At 36.6% G+C, this 26593-nt stretch overlaps 1 protein-coding gene across 3 annotated transcripts in view; it reads left to right on the forward strand.

The window, feature by feature from the left end:
• The window catches only part of MXI1 (MAX interactor 1, dimerization protein), a gene marked incomplete at its 5' end in the record, with an annotated part of 99781 nt that overhangs the window by 44843 nt on the left and 28345 nt on the right, over positions 1 to 26593 (forward strand). For all 3 annotated transcript variants that reach the window (XM_082673572.1, XM_082673574.1, XM_082673573.1), the window contains one exon: positions 4817 to 4846. In XM_082673572.1, the coding sequence (XP_082529698.1) occupies positions 4817 to 4846 (30 nt within the window). The remainder of the gene's footprint in view (positions 1 to 4816; positions 4847 to 26593) is intronic.

A 26593-nucleotide genomic window follows, 5' to 3' on the forward strand; every position in this document is an offset into this window, starting at 1 on the left:
TTTGTTGCCCCATGCAATATGTTTAACATTGTTTTAGGTAGTATATTTTCAGTCTTGTTAAAAATAATAAGAATATTTACAGTGGCTAACATTTACTGAATACTTACTAGGTGCTGATGCTTTTACATTATTCTCTGATTCTCACAGTAACCCAGCTAAGGCATGTGGTATTATTCCAGTTTTACAAACGAGAAAACTGTTAATTAGAGAGGTTAAATAATTTGTTCAAAGTTCCACAGCTAATGTGAGTGATAGGGCTAATATTTAAACTCAGGGCTTTTTTCCATTTTTGTTCTCTGGTTTTGCTTTGGACTTCACAACTCTGCTTGTTTGCTTGTGCTATATCCTTTCCACTTGGAATGTCTTCTCCCTACTAGGTCTGGTTTCTAGTAGTAGCAAATGTACTCATCATGTAAGCCGCAGACCAAATGTCCCCTTTTCTAAAGCCCCATTTTCTGATAGCCCCATTTGTAAGTAAACTCTGCATCCTTTAAACTCTCACAACACTTTGTACCTTTCTTAATATATTTGTTTTGCCTTGAGTTATAATTATTCCTGTAAATGTCTTAATCTACCAGCTAGAGACTGTCTCTGATTCCTTGCAGCTTAAGACAATTTTGAACATTGAAGATATGCAGTATTTGTTGACTTGATATTAGAGGCAAAAAAGTCATCAAAATAGGAGTAAATGCTACTGATGCATTTTTTAAAAATTGGAAGAATACGGCAATATGATAAAGATTAGTACATATGTGATCATTTTTGCTTCTTGGTATTTGGAAATCTTGTTAAATTTTACTAGTGGTATAACTAGATATGGCATACATTTTCTGGTTTGGTGGAAAAGTTCATATACTTAGCTATCATTTTATATTTTTTAAGAAGGTAATAAAGAAAAATCTGAGAGAGTTGGGAAGAACCTGCTGTTTTAATTTTGTTCACAGCAGTGGTTCAGATTATGTTCTTTTGGTGTAAGCTTTGATAGTAGGCTCAATATAATGCTGGAATTCAGCAATTGGTTATCTTTGGATATATATCTTTTTTTTTTTTTTTTTTTTTTGCGGTACACGGGCCTCTCACTGCTGTGGCCTCTCCCGTTGCGGAACACAGGCTCTGGACGCACAGGCTCAGCGGCCATGGCTCACGGGCCCAGCCACTCCGCCACGCGTGGGATCCTCCTGAACTGGGGCACGAACCCGCGTCCTCTGCATCGGCAGGCGGACTGCCAACCACTGTGCCACCAGGGAAGCCCGGATATATATCTTTTGCATTTAGGGCCATATGTGGAATACCAAACTGTTTGAAATAAGTATACGGTGCATAGTCTTCGTCTCTCTAAATAGATTATTTCCATTTATTACTTACTGTAGTATTTCTTTTTTTTTTTCTCTGCTTCTCTCTCTCTTTTAAATTAATTAATTATTTTTTAAATTTTTTGGCTGCGTTGGGTCTTCGTTGGGCTTTCTCTAGTTGCGGCAAAGGTGGGGGCTACTCTTCGTTGCGGTGTGCGGGCTTCTCATTGCAGTGGCTCCTCTTGTGGAGCATGAGCTCTAGGCACACGGGCTTCAGTAGTTGTGGCTCATGGGCTCTAGAGCACAGGCTCAGTAGTTGTGGCACATGGGCTTAGTTACTCCAAGGCATGTGGGATCTTCCCGGACCAGGGCTCGAACCCATGTCCCCTGCATTGGTAGGCGGATTCTTAACCAGTGTGCCACCAGGGAAGTCCCCTTACTATAGTATTTCATTGTTTTTGTTTTACTTGTTCTGAGTTTTCTTCTCAGATTAAGGCAATTAAACCAAAACTTACTAAGAGGGGGTGGGTGGGATATTTTATTATTGATCACACGTTCAAATTTTGGACAATATTTTTTTGCTTTAAATCTCTTTCAAATACACCTTTTCCCTCTTCTAACTTATTGATTTACTTTGACATTTCATTCGAACAACAAAGAACTTAAACCTTTTAATAAATACTTATATGTGGTAGAGATTTGGTTGTAATTTATTGAGTTTTGAAGTCTGAGTCTGTGCTATACTGAAAGTGCTGTGTTTTTATTGTTTCTCCCATCTGAGTCATATATATCCTTGCCATTAATTTGTCTGAACTCTTAAAGCATCCTGAGATTTTTTTTTACATCTCGAGAGAGAGAGAGAGATGTTCTCTTATTAAGATAATCTCTTGAAAATGAACATCAAACTACAATGAGGTATCACCTCACACCAGTCAGGATGGCCGTCATCAAAATATCTACAAACAGGGGCTTCCCTGGTGGCGCAGTGGTTGAGGGTCCGCCTGCCGATGCAGGGGACACGGGTTCGTGCCCCGGTCCGGGAGGATCCCACATGCTGCGGAGCGGCTGGGCCCGTGAGCTGTGGCTGCTGGGCCTGTGCATCCGGAGCCTGTGCTCCACAATGGGAGAGGCCACAACGGTGAGAGGCCCGCGTACCGCAAAAAAAGAAAAAAATTTACAAACAGTAAATGCTGGAGAGGGTGTGGAGAAAAGGGAACCCTCTTGCACTGTTGGTGGGAATGTAAATTGGTACAACCACTATGGAGAACAGTATGGAGGTTTCTTAAAAAACTAAAAATAGAACTACCATACAACCCAGTAATCCCACTACTGGGCATATACCCTGAGAAAACCACAATTCAAAAAGAGTCATATACCACAGTGTTCATTGCAGCTCTATTTACAATAGCCAGGACATGGAAGCAAACTAAGTGTCCATCGACAGGTGAATGGATAAAGAATATGTGGTATATATATATACAATGGAATATTACTCAGCCATAAAAAGAAACGAAATTGAGTTATTTGTAGTGAAGTAGATGGAAATAGAGTCTGTCATATAGAGTGAAGTAAGTCAGAAAGAGGAAAACAAATACCGTATGCTAACACATATATTAGGAATCAAAACAAAAATGGTTCTGAAGAACCTAGGCGCAGGACAGGAATGAAGATGCAGACGTAGAGAATGGACTTGAGGACATGCGGAGGGGGAAGGGGAAGCTGGGACAAAGTGAGAGAGTGGCGTGGACATATATACACTACCAAATGTAAAATAGATAGCTAGTGGGAAGCAGCCACATAGCTCAGGGAGATCAGCTCGGTGCTTTGTGACCACCTAGAGGGGTGGGATAGGGAGGGTGGGAGGGAGACGCAAGAGGGAGGAGATATGGGGATATATGTATATGTAGAGCTGATACGCTTTTTTATAAAGCGGAAACTAACACACCATTGTAAAGCAATCATACTCCATTAAAGATGTTTAAGAAAAAATGAACATCAGTCTTTTTCATCCTGTGTCACTTGGACCTTATGAAACTGCTAAGAAAGCAAAAGGTGGACAGTAGACAGTAATTCAAAGAAGGCTTTTGGCTCTTGAACTAAGACAGTGGGTAAAATTTCCACAAATTATGAGACTGACAAAAATATTGTTAAAATTAAGAAATTTGATTATTAAATATCCATTAAAATAATAAATCAGATTAAAGTAATCAGTAATATAATAATCTGAAGGCTTTTGACATTAACCAGAATATACTAAATGCTTAAAGTTTCAGTTCTGATGACAGGAACTTAAATTTTCCTTTATAAAATTCCATTATTGTTAATGCCAAACTATTGTAAAAATAATACGTTTATTCAAGAGAACTGAGTATAACATAATTCTAATAGTAGCTAACTTTAGGTAGAGTTTGTTATATTTTGATGTTCAACATAAATTTGTTTATTCCTCATAACAATCATATGAGGCAAGTACTGTTATTTTTCCTATTTCGTAGATGAGAAAACTGAGCACAGAGAAATGAAGGGACTTTTAAAAGGCCACACAATACTTGAACCCAGTCAGTCAGGCCTTAGAGTCTGTGCCCTTAACCTCTCTTCAGTATTGCTTGTCACTGAGTGGTTAAGAACTTGGGGTTTGGAGTAACAAAGACGTGGGGTTAAATCATGGCTGCAACTTATATTCTTGGGACAAGAGCATGTCTCTTTACCTCTCTGAGCCTCAGTATTCTTGTTTATAAAATGAGGGTTGTTTGGAGGATAAAATGAGGTAATGTATGTTAACTGTTTAGCAGACACTCAGCTTGTTCAATAGATGGTAAGTATTATTGTAACAAATACTAATAAGTAAAATGAAAAAAGTCACAAACGGAAGACTTTGTTAGCATTTTGAGGTGTATCCTCCCAGTCTTTTAAACATGTGTTTTTTATTTTATTAATATATTTTCTTCTGTTCATGTTATTTTTTTCCCTTGTATAACTTTTTTTGGTTTATGTTTCACATTCAAGGAAAGAAGGCTTGAATTTGTCTGTATCACTTAGCAATAAGACAAGCCTGTTTCAGCTTCTGTGGTGGCCAAAACTTTTTCTCTCCCTATGTTTAGGAGTAGGTAAGTGGAGATAGAAGAGGACACGGAAGTACATATACCTTTTTTTAAACAAAAAAAATGGGATTATGTTTGAATTAAAATTTCTAATATGATGTCTACAAATCAGTAAAACGTAGGACCCTAGAAGTAGGCAAGAGAATACTTGCTAGTATCAATTTTATCAAAAATGACAATGAGATCCTAATTTCAAAATATTTAGAGTTGTTAACTGAAAACAGTATACCTGAATGAACAGTCTTAATGAACTATTTCTTCTTGATGAGTGAGATAGATAGAAGTCTGACCATGTATTGCATTGTTAAATAAATTAACTGGGTGAATTTATTTAGCAGTACCTAAGCTAATCCCCCTTTCTATAGCCTCAGCAACAAAACATGGCTAATACTCTTTTTTTCCCCCTTTTTTCCTCCCTTTTAGGTCTACACACAATGAGCTGGAAAAGAATCGGTGAGTCAGTGATGAGGTGCAGCTTTCATATATGTTAAAAAGCAAACTCAATATTTGACCTGTGAAAATATATTGCATATGTAGTTATAACTTTTTTACATGTGTAACATATCATGGTTCTGATATATGTGTATTCTCTCCAAAAAGTAGTCCGCTTACGCTATCTAAACTGGAAGACATAAATATACTCTTAAGTTTATTTGAATTTTGAGTTTATGTTGAGCGTTCTTTATTTCTGTCTCAACGGGTTAATTTTGATAGGTTCATGGCTTAAATATGGTCTTGCTAAAGGATTAGGTTTCTGTAATGGAGCTAATAACTATTATGGGAAATTGTAGGATATTGAATTTCTCTTTCTTTGCAGTTCATTCATTCATTCATTCATGCATTCAACAAATCTTTATCTTGCACCATCTATATGTCAGTGCCAGGCAGGCGTAATGCTTTACATAGTAAATACAAGAATGTGTAAGGCAGTTTCTGACCTTAAGGGATTTATAGCTTCCTGGGAGAGAAAGATAAGTAATTAAAATACTGTATAGTGTGGTAAGTATGATGATACTGTATAGTGTGGTAAGTATGATGATGGAGAAGCAGAGGATGCTGAAAGATCATTTTTGAAGGTCACCTGATTCTCTCTTGAGGGAGTCTTAGAAGACTTTCCAGAGGATAGTGAGCACTGTTTGTTGAGGAGACTGCAAGAGGTTCAGTATGAGTATAAAAGATGGTAGCATGAGGCAAGCCAGGCCAGATGTTGACAATTATGCTGAAGAGTTTGGACTTTTTCTGAGAGCAGTAAGCAGTTGAATGATTTTAAAGTGGGTTGTCATATGATCATATTTGGGTTTTGGAAAGATCACTTTGGCTACAGTATAAAGAATTGGCTGATTGGCAGAAGGGATCTCAGAGACAAGAAAACTCTTTGGAGGCCATTGGAAGCCTCCAAGGTAAGAGATGATGGTAGCCATTGGAGATAGAAGTAGACAGAATAAAGAAATAGTATGGAATATAATCAATAGAAATTGGTGATTAGTTGGCTATGGAAGGTTAAGTTTTAGATTGTATTATCATTTACTAAAAAAAGGAATGTAGGAAGAGGACAAGTTTGGGGGAGAAGATGAGGACTGAATGACTAAATATTCTCTTTTTGGTACGGAGGTTAAAGTAATAAGCAACAAACTGGAATTGTTTATATTAGCCGTTTTTTAAATTATATAAGTTTCAGATGTACAGCACTGTAATTCGACATCTGTATGCACTAAAAAGTGACCACCATACAGTTGACCACCTTCATCCATTGCACCCTGCCCCACAACCTCCTTCCCCTCTGGTAACCAGTAATCTGTTCTCTGTATCTATAGGTTTGTTTTTTTTGTTTTGTTTTGTTTTTTTAGATTCCACGGACAAGTGAAATCATAGGTATTTGTCTTTCTCTGTGTGGCTTATTTCACTTAGCATATACCTTCAAGGTCCATTCATGTTGTCACCAATGGCAGAATTTCATTCTTTTTTATGGCTGAGTAGGATTCCCTTGTGTGCGTGTGTGTGTGTGTGTGTGTGTGTGTGTGTACACACACACATGCCACATCATCCATTAATCCATTGATAGACACTTAGGTTATTTCCATATCTTTACTACTGTAGATAATGCTGCAATGAACATAGGGGTGCATATATCTTTTCAAATCACTGTTTTCCTGTTCTTTGGATAAATACCCAGAAGTAGAATAGCTGGATGTACCACCCATTTTTGACATACAAGATCTCTATGACCTTCAACTTTTTGTCCTGCCCTTTTTTAAATAGCAGGGCCCTTACATATTGACTAACCTAACTGCCTCACTGCAGATGAATTTAAATGTCAAATCCTCTTGAAGAGGCTTAGCATTTTCCTCCAGGCTGACTTAGTGGCTTTTACCACTTTATTTGCACAATGCTCTGTTCACATCTCCTACTGTAAAACTTAATCAGGTAGTCTTATAATTATCTGTTTATATGTCTCTTTCTGCCAAATGACTATGACTACCTCAAAGGTAGGGATTCTGTTTTGTTCAGTTTTGTATTCTTGGTGTCTAGCATTTGATGCATGTATAGTAGATGGTAGCTTTAATACTGAATGAAGGATAAAACTGGAGCAAAGTTCAGTGGTCTAGTCAAAAATGTTTTGCTAGTTTGAGGCAAAGCAGTTTGGCAGGAAATGTTTTAAAGAGTCTTTTCTGTCTTATATTTCTAGTATATTAAAGGAAGTATCCGGCTAGTTTAAACATGGCAAAAGGACTAAGAAATAACAGCTTTGAAGATACTAAAAATAAAACCTTCTCTTGACCTTTAGAGCACAGAGTGTATTTTTGGGCCATATGTTTTAAATACTGGTAAACATGTGGCTTTTATAATTATTTCACCCACATGAATGTGGCCCTTGAGAGACCCTCATTGGAAATCTAGCAAAAACCTTTGTTTAACACGAGAGTAAAGAGACTGTTTAGTAAAGTATTTGGAATTGAGCTTTTAAAACCTTTGAGTAAACTTCATTCAATGCATTCTGTATATCAGTTCTGACTTATTGATAACCTTATCACCCATAGTATTACTTTGATATGCCCTGTAACTTGTTTAATCTCATATTTGTCTATAGCACTGGAGTAGCATGTGTGGCTTTTATTACCTGGACTGTACCTGATCTCTGCTCTCTCCAGTGAAGGCTTTTTGTTCCCATTTTATTTACTTACGTCTAAGACTTTCTGGCTGGTTTCCTACCCTACCTCTCTTAAGGCATGGTTCAGTTATCCTTTTCTGTCCTCTTCTGATAGTCCTAGATGTCTTTATTTCTCAAATTATGTCTTCTCCTCTCTCCCGTCTTCCCTCCTGTTCTTTCGTCCTCCCTCCCTCTCTTCTTTGAGGTTGAAAGGTAATATAGAATTAACCTTTCCAAGATATATTTGTTTTTAAAAGGGATATTTATCAATATAAATAAATTTCTAATTTAGTGGAATGTGTCAGAGGATGAGTGTTAAAGGAAGAATACAATTGAATAACCTATACTCTACTTCTGAAAAGTGGATCTAACAAGAAAACAAATATTGGTAGACACAGGATGATTTAAAGGGAGGGGTGGGGGGATGTTTTAGCCAAAGAGCAGGAAAGCAGCACAAGAATATTTTTAATATTTAAGCCTGTATTGCTATTACACTTTTTAGGCCCCCACCCAGTTCTATTTAATGATCCTTTTTTCTAAGGCACTGTTTTTATTTGACATATTAAATAAAAAGTTAACGTAGATTTGGCATCCTTTAAAATAAATAGAATTTTGGCTTTACCTTTCATTTGCTTTTGAGTGTGAGCTTATATGAGGAAAGTAATTCACTGTCAAAAGAGTGATTTGATTTTGTTTTCATTCTGAAAACATATCCCTGAAGCAAGTCATATTTTTGAAATTTTGCTGCTCTACATACAATATGTTCATATCAAAAGTTTTTTTAAAAAGGTTAGTTCTAAAATCTTGCATATAAAGCTACTCCAAGTTAGTGGGGTTTTTTTACTGGGGCAATGCAGTGAGAATTAGAGTAGATGATTTTAAATTGTTAGTGAAAGACAGAGTAATTCCAGATGGCTATCATTTTTTTTAAATTTATCTATTTATTTATTTACTTTTGGCTGAGGTGGGTCTTTGTTGCTGCTTGCGGGCTTTCTCTAGTTGCAGCGAGCGGGGGCTACTGTTCATTGCGGTGCGCGGGCTTTTCATTGTGGTGGCTTCTCTTTGTTGCGGAGCACGGCCTCTAGGCACACGGTAGTTGTGGTACTTCAGTAGTTGTGGCTTCAGTAGTGGTACTTCAGTAGTTGTGACTCTCTGGCTCAGTAGTTGTGGCTCGTGGGCTCTAGAGCGCAGGCTCAGTAGTTGTGGCACACAGGACCAGTTGCTTGTGGCATGTGAAATCTTCCTGGACCAGGGCTCGAACCCGTGTCCCCTGCATTGGCAGGCAGATTCTTAACCACTGTGCCACCAGAGAAGTCCCCAGATGGCTATCTTAAACAGAGCCCTAAGATTGTTGAAGCCCTGGGTCTGGCCTTGAGGAGACAATAGCCAACAAATGTTGAGGTTCGTACTCCCAGATTTCAGAGGGTCTGGCGAGCACAGAGTAGTTTGCTCTGGCCCACAATTACCCCAAGATGCCTATAGCCCATTAGGGAGCTTTTAGGTAGTTTCAGACCTGATAAGGAAATTCAGATTCTTTCTTGGATAGGTTCTGGGTTTCTTTTTCTGCCTAAAACCTTGATGGTTACACTGAGCCTGGTCTAGGTGGTACAGAACATTTGTTACCTGTGTATTCACCCTGTCCCTCTAGACCTACAATAGGTCGTAACAGGCTCAGGAGGTAGAAGTAAAGGGAAGTAGAATACCTTTAGCTGTTCTGCATTCCTCAGGAGCCTATGTGAATCATCTCATGGTAAAATTAATTTTATTTCTGAGTCTTTGAGATTTGAAAATCAAGAATTTACATTGCCCCATTGGCTTATCTTATAAGTTGGGTCCTTTGCCAGAGAAGAAACCATTCAGTACAGATTTTAGATCACTTCATTGCTTTTTCATTTTCTTAATTCAGATTACTGAAGATGTTTTTGAAAGAGTCAACAACTTTAATAGGACTTTAATGATCAAGAACCTTAGTGCTGACAGCAGGAGAGGCCCTTTAACCTTAATAGTTGTCATTCCATTGAAACAAAAGGCTTACTCTTATCCCCACTTTGGCAAAGCTAAAAGGACCATATGAGGACACTGGACTTACAATGCCTTCCTAGGCAGAGCAGAAGTACCCCGAGTATTTGTGATAAAAGAGAACATGCCCAGTGAATGGTAATCGGTGTCCTCCATATAGAGATTTTCTTATACCTCTGAAGGAATGGTGAAAATGAGCATTTTTTGAGTACTTACTGTGTCCTCCCACTATGCAAAACCATTGTTTAATCCTGTAAGGTAGGAAGGCAGAAAGTATAGATCAAAGTGTTATTAAAAACTAGTCATTTTGGGCTTCCCTGGTGGCGCAGTGGTTGAGAGGCCGCCTGCCGATGCAGGGGACGCGGGTTCGTGACCCGGGCCGGGAAGATCCCACATGCCGCGGAGCGGCTGGGCCCGTGAGCCATGGCTGCTGAGCCTGCGCGTCCGGAGCCTGTGCTCCGCAACGGGAGAGGCCACAACAGTGAGAGGCCCGCGTACCGCAAAAAAAAAAAAAAAAACTAGCCATTTTGACCATCATAACTACAGTTTGAAACAAGTTGATGGGAACACAAAACAGTCAATCATCGTATCTGATCATAAATATGATAGCTATGTGTAATATCAGTCTTTCTCTTCAGTAAAGATTAATAAATACTGTGTTTGGCATCATGGTACATAAAATGAAGTATAAGATACCCTGTCCTATCCTTAAGGTTAAGGCCATTGTAGTTTGGTAGTTATAAGTTGCCTCTTTCAATACCAGGATATGTATGATATGTTAACAATTAATGTCTAGAAGGATGCATTAAAATTGTTTTTCAACCTGAAGGTTGAAACCCATTAAGTAGTCTATGCAGTCATTTTAGTGAGTCATTTGAAAAAGAAGTAAAATAGAATAGAAGATACCAAAGTGCGTTGCTTGAAGTAAAGTTAAATGTAGAATTGTGAAACTTGTATATACTGGCTCGTGATGTAAAAATGCTGTGGTCATAGTCAAACAGCTAATGCCTGGATAGTCAAGGAGAATGTATCCTGAGCCATGAGGAAGCGAGAGACTTTGAATCTAAGGAAAGAATAAGGAAAGGGGTCAGAGCCATGGAAGCAGGAAGGTGGCATCATAAGCTCTGTCCAGGAAAAAGTGAGTAGCCCATATATAGTGGAAGAGTAGAGTCTTATCAAATTGGTGTTGGGAAATGAGGCCAGAAAGGTGGTTTGATATTAGACTGCAGTGTTATTGAATGTCAAGGAAGTTGGATTTTATTTTGTTGGTAGTAGTGAGTTTTTGAGACTGTTGATCAAAACATACACATACAAACGCACACACGCACGCACAGACATGCGCCCATACGCACACATACTCTAGCTGTGAAATCAGGGCGACTGGTTTGGATATTCTGAAGTAGCCCAGGTAGGAGAAGGATATAAGAACCAGCATTCAGTTGATGGAATTAGGAATAGAAAGGGACAGAGCAGACTAAGAAACAGTGTAAAGAAAGAATATTATTTTCCGTTAACTGCTACTATTCATTCCTTCTTACGTTTCATTCTTTACATAGCAGCAAGAGTAATCTTCTTAAAGGATATATCTCGTCTTGCCATTTCTGTTTACAGTCCTCCACTGGCTTCCTATTGCAACTAGATAAAATCTATGGCCAACAAAGTCCTACCACTCTATCCCTCATCTCCTATGGTCCAGCTGGCACTGTTTTCTTTCTTTTTCTCAAACACACCATGTTTATTTCCATCTTAGGGCTTTTGTACATCCTGTTTCTTCTGCTTGGAAAGCCCTTGCTCTAGTCTTTCATCATTATTTCGTTCTCAGTTTTCAGGTCATCTCCTTAGAGAACAGTATTTGCCCCCCAGTCACTTTCTATCCCATTGCCTTTTCTGTCACCTTAACATTTATCTCTGTATGAATTATTTATTTGTTTGAGTTATTTGACTTCTTTTACTAGAATATAAGTTTCAGGAAGGCAGAGACTTTGTCTTATTTACCCTTAGCAGGTAGCAGTCATTCATTAAATGTTCACTGAATGAAAAAATGATTAAATGTACTATTGAGCATATCTATTATCAATATGTTATTTATTGAATTATAATGACTTAAGTGAAAAATGACAAATATATAAAATACTCTTGAAAGCTCAGAAGACATATTATTATAATAAAACAATTTCATAGGAGGTAAATGGAAAACTTAGTGAATTCTCAAAATGTTAATAAATTATATGGAAAAAACTTGATAACTGGCAACATACTAAAGGATTTTTACGATGCAGAACTTTATCCTGCTCATAAGAAGAGAATCGGTAACTTTTTTTTAGAAGCTAATTGATTCTTTCAGTTCATTAAGATATCACATAGCACACTAAAAAAAAGACAGGTAATTTTTTAAAGGGGAGCAGTTTACCTGACAGAGTTTATGCTGCACTTGTGAGGTCTTTACTCTTTTCTCATTCCATGACTTGAAAATGGTTAAGCATTTTTTGAGGTAAAGATTTATGTATAGTTGGAGACTAGAATATCATAAATAATTTCAACTTTTTTGTGTTAGAATTTTTGGTGTATTATGTTTATCTCAGTGGTTTGGACATGATAATGAATACAGTTTTTTTTTAGACTATATACATGTCCTCATTTGACATGGACTTTTTTTTTTTTTTTTTTTTTTTTTTTTGGCAGTACGCGGGCCTCTCACTGTTGTGGCCTCTCCCGTTGCGGAGCACAGGCTCCGGATGTGCTGGCTCAGCGGCCATGGCTCACGGGCCCAGCCGCTCCGCGGCATGTGGGATCTTTCCAGACCGGGGCACGAACCCGCGTCCTCTGCATCGACAGGCGGACTCTCAACCACTGCGCCACCAGGGAAGCCCTGACATGGACATTTTGACAGAGTGATTGTTTTGGTCTACATTATCTTAGAACAAGACATAAGAGTAAATCTTTGACCGTGGGTTAGGCAGTTGTTTCTTAGTGTATCACCTGACTATTTAGGGTTCCTTGGCAGGAAGAGCATATCTTAAATGGTTTTAGCTGCGTATTTTGGGTGCTTTAATGACACTTGTTTAAAAAGAACATATGCTTTTATGTACAGTGTACACATTCTAGAAAAAATACATTTGTTAGGAGGAAAAACAACTTGCAAGATTGGTTTGGTAGAACTTTCATTAAAACTCTTATCTCAACTAATATTGAAGGATATTTGCTTGCATTAAAAACAGGTTATGTGGGACTTCCCTGGTGGCGCAGTGGTTAAGAATCTGCCTGCCAATGCACGCAGGACACGGGTTCGAGCCCTGGTCCGGAAAGATCCCACATGCCGTGGAGCAACTAAGCCCGTGTGCCACAACTACTGAGCCTGAACTCTAGAGCTCGCAAGCCACAACTACTGAGCTTGCGTGCCACAACTACTGAAGACCACGTGCCTAGAGTCCATGCTCCACAACACAAGAGAAGCCACTGCAGTGAGAAGCCCACGCACCGCAACAAAGAGTAGTCCCCACTCACCACAACTAGAGAAAGCCCATGCACAGCAATGAAGGGTCAATGCAGCCAAAAATAAATACATTAATTAATTTAAAAAAAAAGTTATGTAGTTAAGGAAACTATACCTTTATTGTAGGTTTGAAATATATAACTGCAGCTGGATCAAAAGTCTGTAGTTTTCGATTGGGTCCAGTAATTCTGGAAAGTTCAGTTGAAAGTTTTTCTTAGCCTTGGTTTATTACTAAGATATAAATTTCATTATGAAAATACCTTATAGTAACTTCCTTAGACTGATAAAAAGGTCATTTATGAAAAACCCACAGCTAACATTGTACTTAATGGTAAAAGACTAAATTCTTTCCGCTAAGATCAGGAGTAAGACAAATATGTCTGCTCTCATGCCTTCTACTCAACATTGTACTGGAGGTTCTAGCCAAGACATTTAGGTGAGAGAAAGAAATAAAAGGCATTCAGATTGGGAAGGAAGAAGTAAAACCATTTCTACTTGCAGATATCATAGTCTTGTCTTATGTATAGAAAATCCTAAGGAATACACATAAAAAAACTAGAGTTCATTAAAAAATTTAGCAAAGTTGCAGGGTTGAGGATTGACACACAAAAACCAGTTCTGTTTCTATAGATAAGGAGTGAACAATCTGAAAATGAGTTTAAGAAAACAATTCTATTAACAATAGCATCTAAAAAAATCAAATACTTAGGAATAAACTTAACAAGGGAGGTGAAAGATTTGTACACTGAAAAGTACAAAACACTGTTTAAAGAAATTAAAGAAGACCTTAGCTGGAGAGAGATCCTGTGTTTATGGATTGGAAGACTTAATACTGTAGTACTCAGCATATTGATCTGCAGATTCAATGCAAGCACTGTCAAAATTCCAGCTTCTTTTTTTAGCAGGGATTTACAACTAATCCTAAAGTTCATATGGAAATGCATAATACCCAGAGTGGCCAAAGCAATCTTGAAAAGAACGAAGTTGGAAGATTCATACTTCCCAATTTCAAAACTTACCACAAAGCTATGTAACCAAGACAGTGTGGTATTGATCTAAGTATTCTTATACTTACAGACTTATAGATCGATGGAATAGATTCCAGAAACAATCCCTCATATTTATGGTAAATTAGTTTTCGACAGGGATGCCAAGACAATTCAATGTCTTTTCAACAAATGGCGCTGATACAACTGGATATCTATATGCAAAATAATGAAGTTAGATCCCTATCTCACACCATATACACAGATGAACTCAAAATGAATCACAGACCTGAATTTAAGGTATAAAACTGTTATAAAATTCTTAGAAGAAAACCTGAGAGTAAATATTTGTGACTTTGGCCTAGGCAATGGTTTCTTACATAAGACACCAGCAGCACAAGCAACACAAGAAAAAATAGATACATAGGACTTTATCGAAATTTAAAACATTTGTGCTTCAAAAGACACCATCAAGAAAGTAAAGACAAATTACAGAATGGGAGAAAATACTTGCAAAACATATATCTGTTAAGAGACTTGTATCCAGAATATATGAAAAACTCTTACAACTAAACAATAAAAAGACAACCCAATATAAAAATGGGCAAAGGATTTGAACAGATATACAAAGGGTCAATAAGCACATGAAAAGATGCTCAACATCATAATCATTGGGGAAATGCAAATCAAAACTATTGAGATACCACTTCACCACTCACTAAAATGGCTAATTGCTTACCAACTTTGTGATCATCCTTTCATCATACCAGTCACCATTGGCTGGGGAAAAGGTCTGAAAAAGTCTACTGACCTCACAGTTTGGCACTTAAAAAGTGCTGATTTCATCATTGTCTGATGGCATTGCACAAATGACTCAACACTTTACAACTGCTTAAGATGTGTAATTAACCACAGATAAATTTCCAATATATTATATGGTGTTACTACCTAATGTGGTTCAAGTACTTGATAATGAGGAAAGATTGAGTTCTGTAACATATAAAAAGAGAATATTTAAAGATTTTTCAGAGCCTCTAATTAACAATGAAATTTAACAAAATTAAGACCATATATTGAAAGAATATAGTAATTGTATCAGTTTCTCTTAAGGTATACTAAAATATAACTTGATTGTATTTGTCAGACCTTGAACAACAAAATTTTAAAAGTATAGCTGTTGGGGGGCTTCCCTGGTGGCGCAGTGGTTAAGAATCTGCCTGCCAATGCGGGGGACACGGGTTCAAGCCCTGGTCCGGAAAGATCCCACATGCCACACAGCAGCTAAGCCTGTGCGCCACAGCTACTGAGCCTGCGCTCTAGAGCTCGCAAGCCACAACTACTGAGCCCAAGTGCCACAACTGCTGAAACCTATGTGCCTAGAGCCGGTGCTCCACAACAAGGAGAAGCCACCACAATGAGAAGCCCACATACCGCAACGAAGAGTAGCCCTTGCTCACCGCAACTAGAGAAAGCCCGCGCACAGTAACAAAGACCCAATGCAGCCAAACATAAATAAGTAAATAAATAAATATATATATATATTTTTTTAAAGCACAGTTCTTTGGAGGATTTTTTGAAGAAAAAGTATAGCTGTGGAGGGAAGGAGAAACGTCATTGTCCAGATAGCAGGAAATAGCTACGGATCTAGTTTTCTGATTAGGCAAGTAAAAATGATGGCTGTTTCCTCTTTTTAGTCTGAAGATGGAAAACTGGCCCTTATTTTTTAAATTCATGTAAAAGTCCCTGAAGAAGTTAATTTTATTCTTTGTACTTTTTTATACAGTAGGAGTCCAGTTACAGTACTGAGTTATCGAGGGTAACTATAGAACCCTAAAAAAGTAGCTATGCACTGTAAAGTAGGGGACACATATTTAATAGAATTTGGCGACTTATGAAACTATAGAACCAGGTATATAGAGATGTTAACATTATCAAACAGTATGCAGAGTAACATCATCATTTGTCAGAGACATGTAATTGATGCATTTATTGCTGTATGCAAGTAAATGAATATTTTAACTGTAGTTTTATAGGGATAGGAATGCTGAAAACTGTAGACAAACTAAAAATAGCTGTCCAAGTGCAGAGATAGGCACCTGTTAGAGTTCAATTCAATTATAGTTGAATGTTAGATAGAGATGAAGTAATGGGTGGGTTTTAGAGGTAAAATTTATGGTTAATAGAGGAAGCATAGCCAGGATAAAATTACACATCTAAAATGCAGCCTATACAGTGAAGTCATTGCAGCAATGTCTAGACAGATTCACAGTTTCTATATTGACCTTTGTTAGAAATAGCTCATTAAGGCTAAGCTTTCTATTCCCTGACTCAGGCTGCAAGGTGACAGAGACTGACTCAGACAAGGACTGCATTCTAGAAACTAAGTGTTCTCAGAACCTCAGTTATCCAATTCCTAAAGTTTAAATCAATTCTACAGATGATACCTGGGAAGAGATGAGATCATTAGGTTTTAAAAATAACCAAGAAATATTATAACTTGAAACTCAGATTCTAAAATTATGTCTATAAATAAATAAGTTAGACTTTAAATAATTGACATGGTGAGTATTATAGTGAAGGTGTAGTAGCTTTTTATCCAAGTGATTGCAGAGTGTGTATCTCAGGGCAACTGTAACTTGTTTAGGGAAACACTTCCTCTCAAACTATGAATTTGTAATTTAAAGAGGAATAGTAATAGATTTTCCTGATATATTTTAGATGATGCAGTGTACAAGAATTTATTTTATGGCAGCTTTAAGGAATGTGTTTGATCCATAAAACTGGGTATACCTTTTACACCGATGTTCATAATAATTATACAGCAGCAGAATTTCACTAGATTTTAAGGCAGTGTGCTGTTTTGCTAAATTCTTTTGTTGCATACAGTAATTAATGCAGTGTAAATGCTCTGATAAATATTGGTTTAATAATAATAACAACTGCAATTCAAATAGTTTTTCTTAAACTGTCATCTTCTTCATGTAAAGAAATATCTATTTTGGTACAAATTTTGGCAGTTAAAGCATGCCAAGGGCTTCCCTGGTGGCGCAGTGGTTGAGAATCCGCCTGCCGATGCAGGGGACACGGGTTCGTGCCCCGGTCTGGAAAGCCCACGTGCCGCGGAGTGGCTGGGCCCGTGAGGCATGGCCACTAAGCCTGCGCCTCCGGAGCCTGTGCTCCGCAACGGGAGAGGCCACAGCAGTGAGAGGCCCGCGTACCGCCAAAAAAAAAGCGTGCCAAGAGGTACATCAGTGAGACATCTTTTTATTACATTAGACACTTTTTTAGTATCTTCAATTTATTTACTTTTAAAAATGAAGAGATTGAGACCATTTGATACGTTTTAGCTGTTGCAGAGAAAAGGATAGTTATTTTGTACATGCTTATCTTTTTCTGTGCATTCTAGTGAATAATGCCAGTTGCAAGTCCCATGGGTGTTGAGTGAAAAACCACAGTTCTAAAGGAGAATTCAGTAATAAGAATAGAATTTTCTAATATGGTTACTTGCTAACCTTTTTTTTTTTTTTTTTTTTTTAAACCAGCTTTTGAAGGCAAATTTGCTTGGAAAATAATTGATTCAGCCCTAGGACAACCACATGACATATTGCTTATATTCATATCTTCTAAATCAAGAAAAGTTGAAACTTTGTGAACTAATAAGTATGAATGACTTCCTTTTTTTGTTGTTATTTTGGGGAAAGCTAATAGAGAAAGGTAGATTTTAATACTAAATGTGATTTAGGAGCTAAATTGTCAAAAAGGATACCTGTAATCCAACACAGATGACTTCTTTGGGGGTATGTAATGCATTGATGTGAGAATTGTACCAGAAGTTAGAAGATAATAATTTTTCTTTTCATCTCTACTACTGGTAGAATAATTTTTCTTTTCATCTCTACTAGTGTTAAGTTGTGGATATTATAAGTTAACTAAATTCTTGGGGTCTTGCTTTCCTTAGCTGTAAAAATGAGGGGACCTAGATGATCTCTGATTGCCTTCCTACGTGAAAAGTTTTATAGTTTGTGAATTTTTTAAGTTCAATAATTATAGGCATATTAAAAACTTAAATATTATTCTGCTATCTCCAAAACATATATGTATGTATGTATGTATGTAAATACCCCCCACACACACAAGATTAAAGAGCAGCTGGAAAAATGAGCTTAGAACCTCATCTCATTCAAACTTGAGCTCTATAAAATATCTATAGATTATTTTAACACATGGTGCTATAGCTACAATAAAAGCTTATTTTGTAACAAGTACTTATTTTATAATGATAAATAGTATATATTTCTGTAAAACTAGCACTTGCCTTAAGAAGCATATGTGTCATTTATAACTAATATAAACACATTCCTCAAAGCTGAATATACACATAAATATAGATATGAGTTCTGAGAGTTAAATACTAATGAATATTAGGACCTTGTCCCTTTTGGAAAGATACTTACCATTGACTCACTAAGGAAATGTAATGAGTTAATCTGTAAATATTATTGTGCTAAATCCTGGTCACTTTTTTTTTTTATTTTGTATTCTCTGACAAATTTAAGTTTACATTTGCTCAGGCTCCAGAAATCTGGTTTTGTGGTTGTAACTGTATTGTATTGCTATATCTAATCAGTCATTTTAATAGGCCCCACTGATCATTAGATGAGGGGTGTCATACCAGGAGGAAAAAGCACACTGCTGTTACACAAAACTCCAGGGAAGGGCAGCTTAGCTTATTTAAAACATTTGTCTATAAACATCCGAAGAGGAAGTAGGTAGGTATATTGGGATCTTTCTTCCTTACCATTTGGACGAAGTAGCTTTTCAATAATGTCCTCACTGCTTTGATAGTCTGCCAAATCCGTCCTTAATTTTAGGACATCTCCACTGTTTATTTTTTTTCCTCTTCAGAGTTGGTAAAGTTTGCTGGAAATCAGAGCTGTGCTGACAGGGTCCACTAGAAACTTATGCTGTCTTCAAATGTAACATTATGGGTCGGTTATTCTCACTTCTTATTGTGTCTCTATAGCATTTATCACAGTGACTATTCAAACCCTTCTAAAAAAATCCTTTCAGCAGAGTGTGGGGTAAAAACTCAAAGCTAGGGGTCATCAAAATCACATTCTAGATTACAGATAAGACCTTAGTTTCTCTAAAATCTGGAAGTATAAGTGATGATCTTTAAGATCCCGTCTAGTCTGAAAAAAATTATGAGATTTGAAACACCCAATTCCACTTTTTACTGTCAGATCTAGTTTGTGAACCAAGGGCTAGGACTCATATCTCCCAATTCCTAGTCTTAAAGCTACTTGCGGTATATTATTATGACTCCCATTTCCTCCTTTGCTGAAAATAAGAACTCCTGGTTTGAACTTCTTCATCTTCCTCTTTATTTTCTACCTTCATGCTTTTGGCTCAGATTCCTTCCTTCCACCCCCACCCCCACACTCCCCTTTTAAACTTCTAATGCACAGAGAGGGATGAATAAGAATAACAAAAATGTTTATAATAACCTCAAATTAGAAGTAACATGGCTATTGTAAATAGAGCTGCAATGAACTAAATAGAGCCGCAATGAATAGCCAGGACATGGAAGCAACCTAAGTGTCCATCAACAGATGAATGGATAAAGAAGATGTGGCACATGCATACAATGGAATATTACTCAGCCATAAAAAGAAATGAAATTGAGTTATTTGTAGTGAGGTGGATGGACCTAGAGTCTGTCATACAGAGTGAAGTAAGTCAGAAAGAGAAAAACAAATACCATATGCTAACACATATATATGGAATCTAAAAAAAAAATGGTTATGAAGAACCTAGGGACAGGACAGGAATAATGACGCAGAGGTAGAGAATGGACTTGAGGACACGGGGAGGGGGAAGGGTAAGCTGGGAAGAAGTGAGAGAGTGGCATGGACATATATACACTACCAAATGTAAAATAGATAGCTAGTGGGAAGCAACTGCATAACACAGGGAGATCAGCTCACTGCTTTGTGACCACCTAGAGGGGTGGGATAGGGAGGGTGGGAGGGAGACTCAAGAGGAAGGGGATATGGGGATATATGTATATGTATAGCTAATTCACTTTGTTATAAAGCAGAAACTAACACACCATTGTAAAGCAATTATACTCCAATAAAGATGTTTAAAAAATTTAAACAGTTGATTAATGTAATAGCATAAATTCTCCTAAAATTAATATATATTGATAGATGTCCTATAATATTTTTTGCTAAACTGCCAGCTTTTTAAAAAGATTTGAATGAAATGTTCCTAAGAGTCATATGGAAAAATAAATGCCCAAGTATATCCAATAAATTATTTCCATGTTAAAAAAAAAGAAAGAGGAAATAACATGAATTCCTATCAAAAGGGGTATGGCTAAGTAAATAATAATACATCTGTACCTTGTATCGGGTGAAAAGAATGATATAGATTTCTATGTGTATATGTGGAAAGATTCAAAGACATACTAAGTGAAAAAAAGCAAATTGAAAAATGGTATTACCAGTATGATCTCATTTATGTTAAAAATAACACAGTCAAATGTGTAAATACATTGGAAAAGTTTTGGAAAGACACATGTCAAACTGAGACACTTGTTGCCTCTGGGGAGGGGAGTGAGAATCAAGGAGAAACTATCATGTTGATTTTGTTAGAATTTCTGTAGTAAGAGTGTATTACTTGTGAACTTAAAGATTTTTTTGAAAGGCAATAAATGTAATTCTACCTATACATTTCCATAGATAATAAAGCTAGAAGGATTCTTAGAAAATCATCTAGTCTAGTATTCTCATTTAATGGATAAGGAAAACTAAGTTCCTCCAAGTTTTATACTCCGCCAAGCTAATGACAAAGTCAGGATGAGAATCTAGATTTTCTGATTCCCAAAGAAGAACTTTTTCACACTGCCTTCAAGGTGTAGCTAAAATATGTTTTTCACGAAGTCTTTTCTGTTTATCCAAAACGATATCTCTTCTAAATTCCTATCTGTTCACTGTTTGTGTCATTTATATGAACTTTAACCCATATTACCTCATACTGTAATGTCTTTCCTTTCTGGATCATGTGGAAGGGGACTGCAACTTGCTCATCTTTATATCTGACCAGTGTCTTGCATGTAACAGGTGGTCAGTGAATTAGTAATTTACATTTTTATTTGATTTTTATAGCTGGCTATGCACATTGTGTTAGATTAAGAGAAAAAAGTTAAATGCCAAGTCAAGTAAGTAGCTGGGTTTTTTTTTTTTGTTTTTTGGGTTTTTTTGAAACCTGCCACTTCAAGATAGAAAATATTTTAGGAAGGCACATAGTGAGATACTTGCTACCCTGAAGATACCTTCCGTTTCCAAGGAAAATACTTTTGTTCTCCACTCCTGCTTCATAGAGAACAGTTTGTCCTCATAGGGTATTCTAGGTAATATGACCCACTTAGGAAGTATGTGATGAAAGTGCTTCATAATGGGACCTCTCCTAAAGTTGTATGATGGGAAAATGCCTCTTGAGTGTGATGGTTTTACAGATGCAAGTACATGTCTCTCTGTATCTGAATTCGGTACGGCAGACTGAGAAACTCAATTGTGACTTAAAGTTTTGCTATAAATAGCAAGAAGTGGTGACAGATCTTTTTGTTGTCGTTATAAAGACATTTCCTCAGAATGTTTAGAATTTATACAGGTGTCTTCCCCTTGATGTGTTGTTACCTTGTTCTGTCTACATAGGTATAAGATGTTAACATCTTATTACATATTAGCTTGCTTTTTGAGATATAGACTCTTCCCTGTAATTTTTTTTCCCCTGTAATTTTTATCTGCAGTTGTGTTAATCCTGTTTTGCTTCTGATTTTTTGGTAACTTGATTTATTCTGATAGCTGTTGATTTTGACATCATTAAAAGCCTGTAGAATTATCTAAATAGATTATTACATGGAAGTTTCCATGATCACTTAGAACATTGTTCTTGGGTGGCACCTTGGGAAGACATTATTTTCTTTTAAATTTTATTAGAGTATAGTTGATTTACAGTGTTGTGTTAGTTTCAGGTGTACAGCAAAGTGGTTCAGTTATACATATACATATATTCATTCTGTTTTAGATACTTTTCTCTTACAGGTTATCACAGAATATTGAGTAGAGTTCCTTGTGCTATACAGTAGGTCCTTGTTGGTTGTCTGTCTTATATATAGTAGTATGGTATATTCATTCCAACTCCTGATTCTCCTGATTTATCCCTCCCTCCCTACCCACATTTCCCCTTTGGTAACCATAAGTTTTCAATATCTGTAAGCCTGTTTCTGTTTTGTAAATAAGTTAATTTGTATCATTTTTAAAAATTAGATACCACATATGAGTGATATCGTATGATATTTGTCTTTCTCTGACTTATTTACTTAGTATGATAATCTTTAGGTCCATCTATGTTGCTGCAAATGACATTCTTTCATTCTTTTTTATGGCTGAGTAATATTTCATTGTATATATGTACCATATCTTCTTTATCCATTCCTCTGTTGATGGACATTTAGGTTGCTTCCAAAGACATTCTCTTTTGGAAGGCTAATGTCTCTCTTAGTTTAGAATTAGTAGCTTTAGGAAAACATCATAGAATGCTGAGAATTTCCATAAATGCTTCTAGCCAAATAGATTGTTATTGAAATGGCCAGTTGGTGCTCATAGGTATTCATCTAGAGCCGTTTCTTTTATGCCTGAATTTAAAAGTGTGTGTGTGTGTGTATTTGTTTAAAAAGTAGCTATGAGTTTGGCTCACTTGAAAGCTGTGAAGTAATTAAAGTAAAGTTAACAAGTTTAGTAAATAGAAAGTGATCCGTAACTACTTCAGTGAATTTCAGATATGGTGTATTAAAACTTGTTCTTGCTCTGTTGAGCATTTTATTAGAAATTTTAAAAATAATCATGTTTAGCACTCTTTGATCTGCTCTGCTTAGAAGGAAAGATACTAGTGGTTAGTTTTCCCCTATTCTTGAGATCCTAGATTTTTTATTTTCATACTGACAAAGATACGTAGATTAATTTACTTGTGATAAAGTTAATAGATATTTGCTGTCATTTTTCTAAACTTTTAATTGGCCTTACAATTTGCTACAATAAAATTCATTTTAGTTTAAAATTGTAGTCAACATGCTTAGTTTAGTAGCATTTGAATGGAGTAGGAAAAAATGGATTTTTAAACATGAGCTTCAGGGTATTTTCTGGTTAGTGCTTTAATTTAAAAATAATTTTTTTTCAGATGGTAATCCTCTACAGAGAAGCTTTTTTGGAAATGATGTAAAGAACTGTATTTTACTTCTGTCCAGGATTTCTTGGTTTAGACCTAGCAAAGCTGGAGCTCAAACATATGTTTGAGCTTAGCTTCACTTTGCAAAATGGCCTTCCTTACCTTTGTTCGGCAGGTGAAGGTTTATTGGAGGTTTCTCAACATTTTTGGTAGAGCTTTGAGTACTTTGAAGGGTTGGTTGGATGCTAGTACAGGTCCAAAAGACAGTGGTTAGGAATAAACAATTTTTGTCTTTTAGCAGCAGTTTTACTGTTTCAGCTAAGGTACTATTTGACCTCTCTGTAACTCTCTCCCCTCATCCACCTTTTGCACTTTTATTTTAACTCAGAAATATGTTGAAAATTTAGGTTTAGGATTTGTTTCAAGTTTCCTTGATGTTGAAAATTTAGAATTTGTTTTGAACTTCCTTTGAATATCAATCTAGGATGACTTATAAGTTATTGGTAATGGTCAGATGTCTATGCTAATGTCTCTTAACAGCCTTACATACCGTTAACCCCAAGATCATGTTTTCTGATTTAAAATCTTTGTTTGGAAATGGGAGTTCATTTGAAGTGGCTTAATTCCTGGCACTGACAAAGGACTCCTATAGATAATTATAAATCAACTGACAAGCATTTATTAGGCATTGACTGTGTGCTAGGTACAGGGGATAGGATAAAAGGAGGAGAAATCCCAGGCCCTGCTTTTGAGGATTTAGTCTAACTAGGTAGAAGACAAAATTATAAAGCCCCTGAAAACAGTATGTAATTAACTGCTAAGTTGTGTATGTTCCAGATGGGAATTGTGGTAAACTCAAAGCAGGGTGGTTATCATGGGCTGAGGCTTGTATGAACAACTAAGTTACGAGTGATTATTCCTGTGACTTGCATGATTCTCTGTAGGAGTTTGCCAAAGTTGGTTTTAAAACATTGTCAGTGTGTTTGAAAGGGTTTTCAGGAGAAATGCTGCATCTGAAACTATTTTGTTCTTTCAGTCATTAAAGGATAATTTGTCACTTGTTCTGGGGTGAAAGTGGACTTTCAGCTATTCAGCATGGATAAGATAGATATGGGCCTGGGACTACATTTAGAGAATGTGATAAAGCCTTTTTATTCTCTTAATCTATAGTTGCTTTCCTGGTATTTCTTTAATGACAGCTAAAATACAGTGTCATTTGTAATGGCTGTGTTTTCCCTATGAAGGGGTGTCTACTAGGGTTCTCCCTCTTTTGTACTGGCAGTGTAGATGAATGCCCAAGTGTCTTGTGAAAACAGCCAAAAGCTTCAGCTGGGGCAGGTACATCTGCTATAGCTTCAGGTAAATAAGGATAACACCAAAGGCCAGTTTTCTTAGCTGTCCAGAATCTCTTGGATGTCATTTTGTTTTGGAGTACTCTTGAAGGTGTTCACTGTACTCCAGTAAGCCCTTTATGATGAAGAGCCAAGTAACTTTTGCTATCATGTGTTTCCCCTTGTAACTTATATTTCATCTGAGTGTGTCTCAATTTATCCTTTAATAGAGAACCCTGAACAAGATATATCTGTGAGAAATCCTGTGCCTTTGTAAACTCTGTGCCTGCTCTAGTACATCAACCTTAGATTGTTGACTTTTAAAAATTTCAACGTACAACCTGCCACTTTTAAGTTTGCCTGATGTGGGAGGTTGATATAGGATTTTATGCCATTACCAAAAAATCTATTTTTTAATAGAATCCTTTATTTTCCAGTACTTTTATCCCAAAGTATTAGAGCAATGCTGAGCCTTTAAAATAATCTAAAATTAAATGAGAAAAAATATCTTTCTAATCTGGAAATGCAATAGCTAAATTAGAACAAGCGAGAAATCTGGAAATTAATAAAGGATACAACTAAGATTTTTTCACCAAAATTATAACGGACTAGAATTAGGAAGTGTACTCCTTTGAAGCTTGGAAAGCTTGAAGGAGGAATTTTCGGATTAAAAATAGGACAGTTCTGCTGTACACAGTGAGTGCTAGCTACATAGGGACTTACTACCCTAATAAAAAATGAAAATAAAGTCAAACCAATTTAGATCAGTTCTTTGAAAAAACATTGCTATTGCACTTTAGTAAGAAGATGTTAGGAGTATGTCTCTGTAATATACATGTATTGTCATGTAGGATAATCATCGTAGTTTCCCTGAGCCTGCTGGTGTCACTGACAAAACTTACTCTTTGGTATCTGAATCATTGGTGTGACCAATTATTGCATTTTTCTCTAGGGCTGTAACGTCTGTATGGTTTTTCTATCTTGATTCATTTTAATCCAGCTGGATTCACAATTATTCCTTTACAGAACAGCTTGTATTTGGCATAGCTGTAAAAAAAATTCAGTGTCTTCTAAATAAGGTTCTTTTTCAATTGGAAATTCCGTCTTCACAGTTAAAACATTTGTAAACATAACACAGTTTAGATAGAGCTGAACGACTTTGCAAGACTGCTATTTTTGAAATGGAGGAGGCTTTTCCTAAAGAGCACTTTGGTGATATTGGGCTCTTAGAACTCCCTTGAAAGCAGTTGGAGTTTACTGCTGCGTGTATTGGGTCAGATGAAGGAAGAAACATGTATTTGTTGGCTTGCAATATTCAGGAAATATTGGTGTGTCTAGAAGAATACTGAATAAATTTTGGGTCTTATTTTCCTTTATTTCAAAGGATCCTTCATGTATCTTTTGTACCCTGAGATTAGAGATGTTGGTGATCCTGGAAGATGTTTCAAGACTTTCACACTGTAGTATTTCTAATAACTGAAAGGAACTGTGGCCAAGTTGGGCAAACTTAACCTCCTAACTCTACCCCCTTCTTTGGCTGAAGCAACAGTTTTTATGCTGTTGTTGTTGGAATATACTTGAGAGAGCCACACAACCTCCCCCATGAACAGCCAGGATTTTGATTGAGTGGTTTAACAAAATGGAACATGTTCCCTCAGCATGGCTTTTCCTTCTTCTCAAATCCACAGAACGATATAGATTTTTCAAGGCTGTTCTCCTGGAATCAAAGTGTAATGGCACTTTTGTAGCAGTCCTTGAACAGAAAACTATAATGGTATTGCCTTGAGGCTGGAATCATACAAAATAAATACTATATCTCTGATTCTTTTCTCATTTAATTTTTTTCTGTGCTTATCCAGAGGAGAGTCAAACTAAGATTTAGACAAATATAAATAGAAACAAGCCACAAAGTGTAGTGTTGCAACACAGTCTTAATCTGAACTCAGTCTTTTACTGATAAAAGTTTACCTTTTAGGAGACTATTGTAAT

The sequence above is a fragment of the Grampus griseus genome (genome assembly GCF_964374135.1).
Source record: "Grampus griseus genome assembly, chromosome: 16".
NCBI lineage: Eukaryota > Metazoa > Chordata > Mammalia > Artiodactyla > Delphinidae > Grampus > Grampus griseus.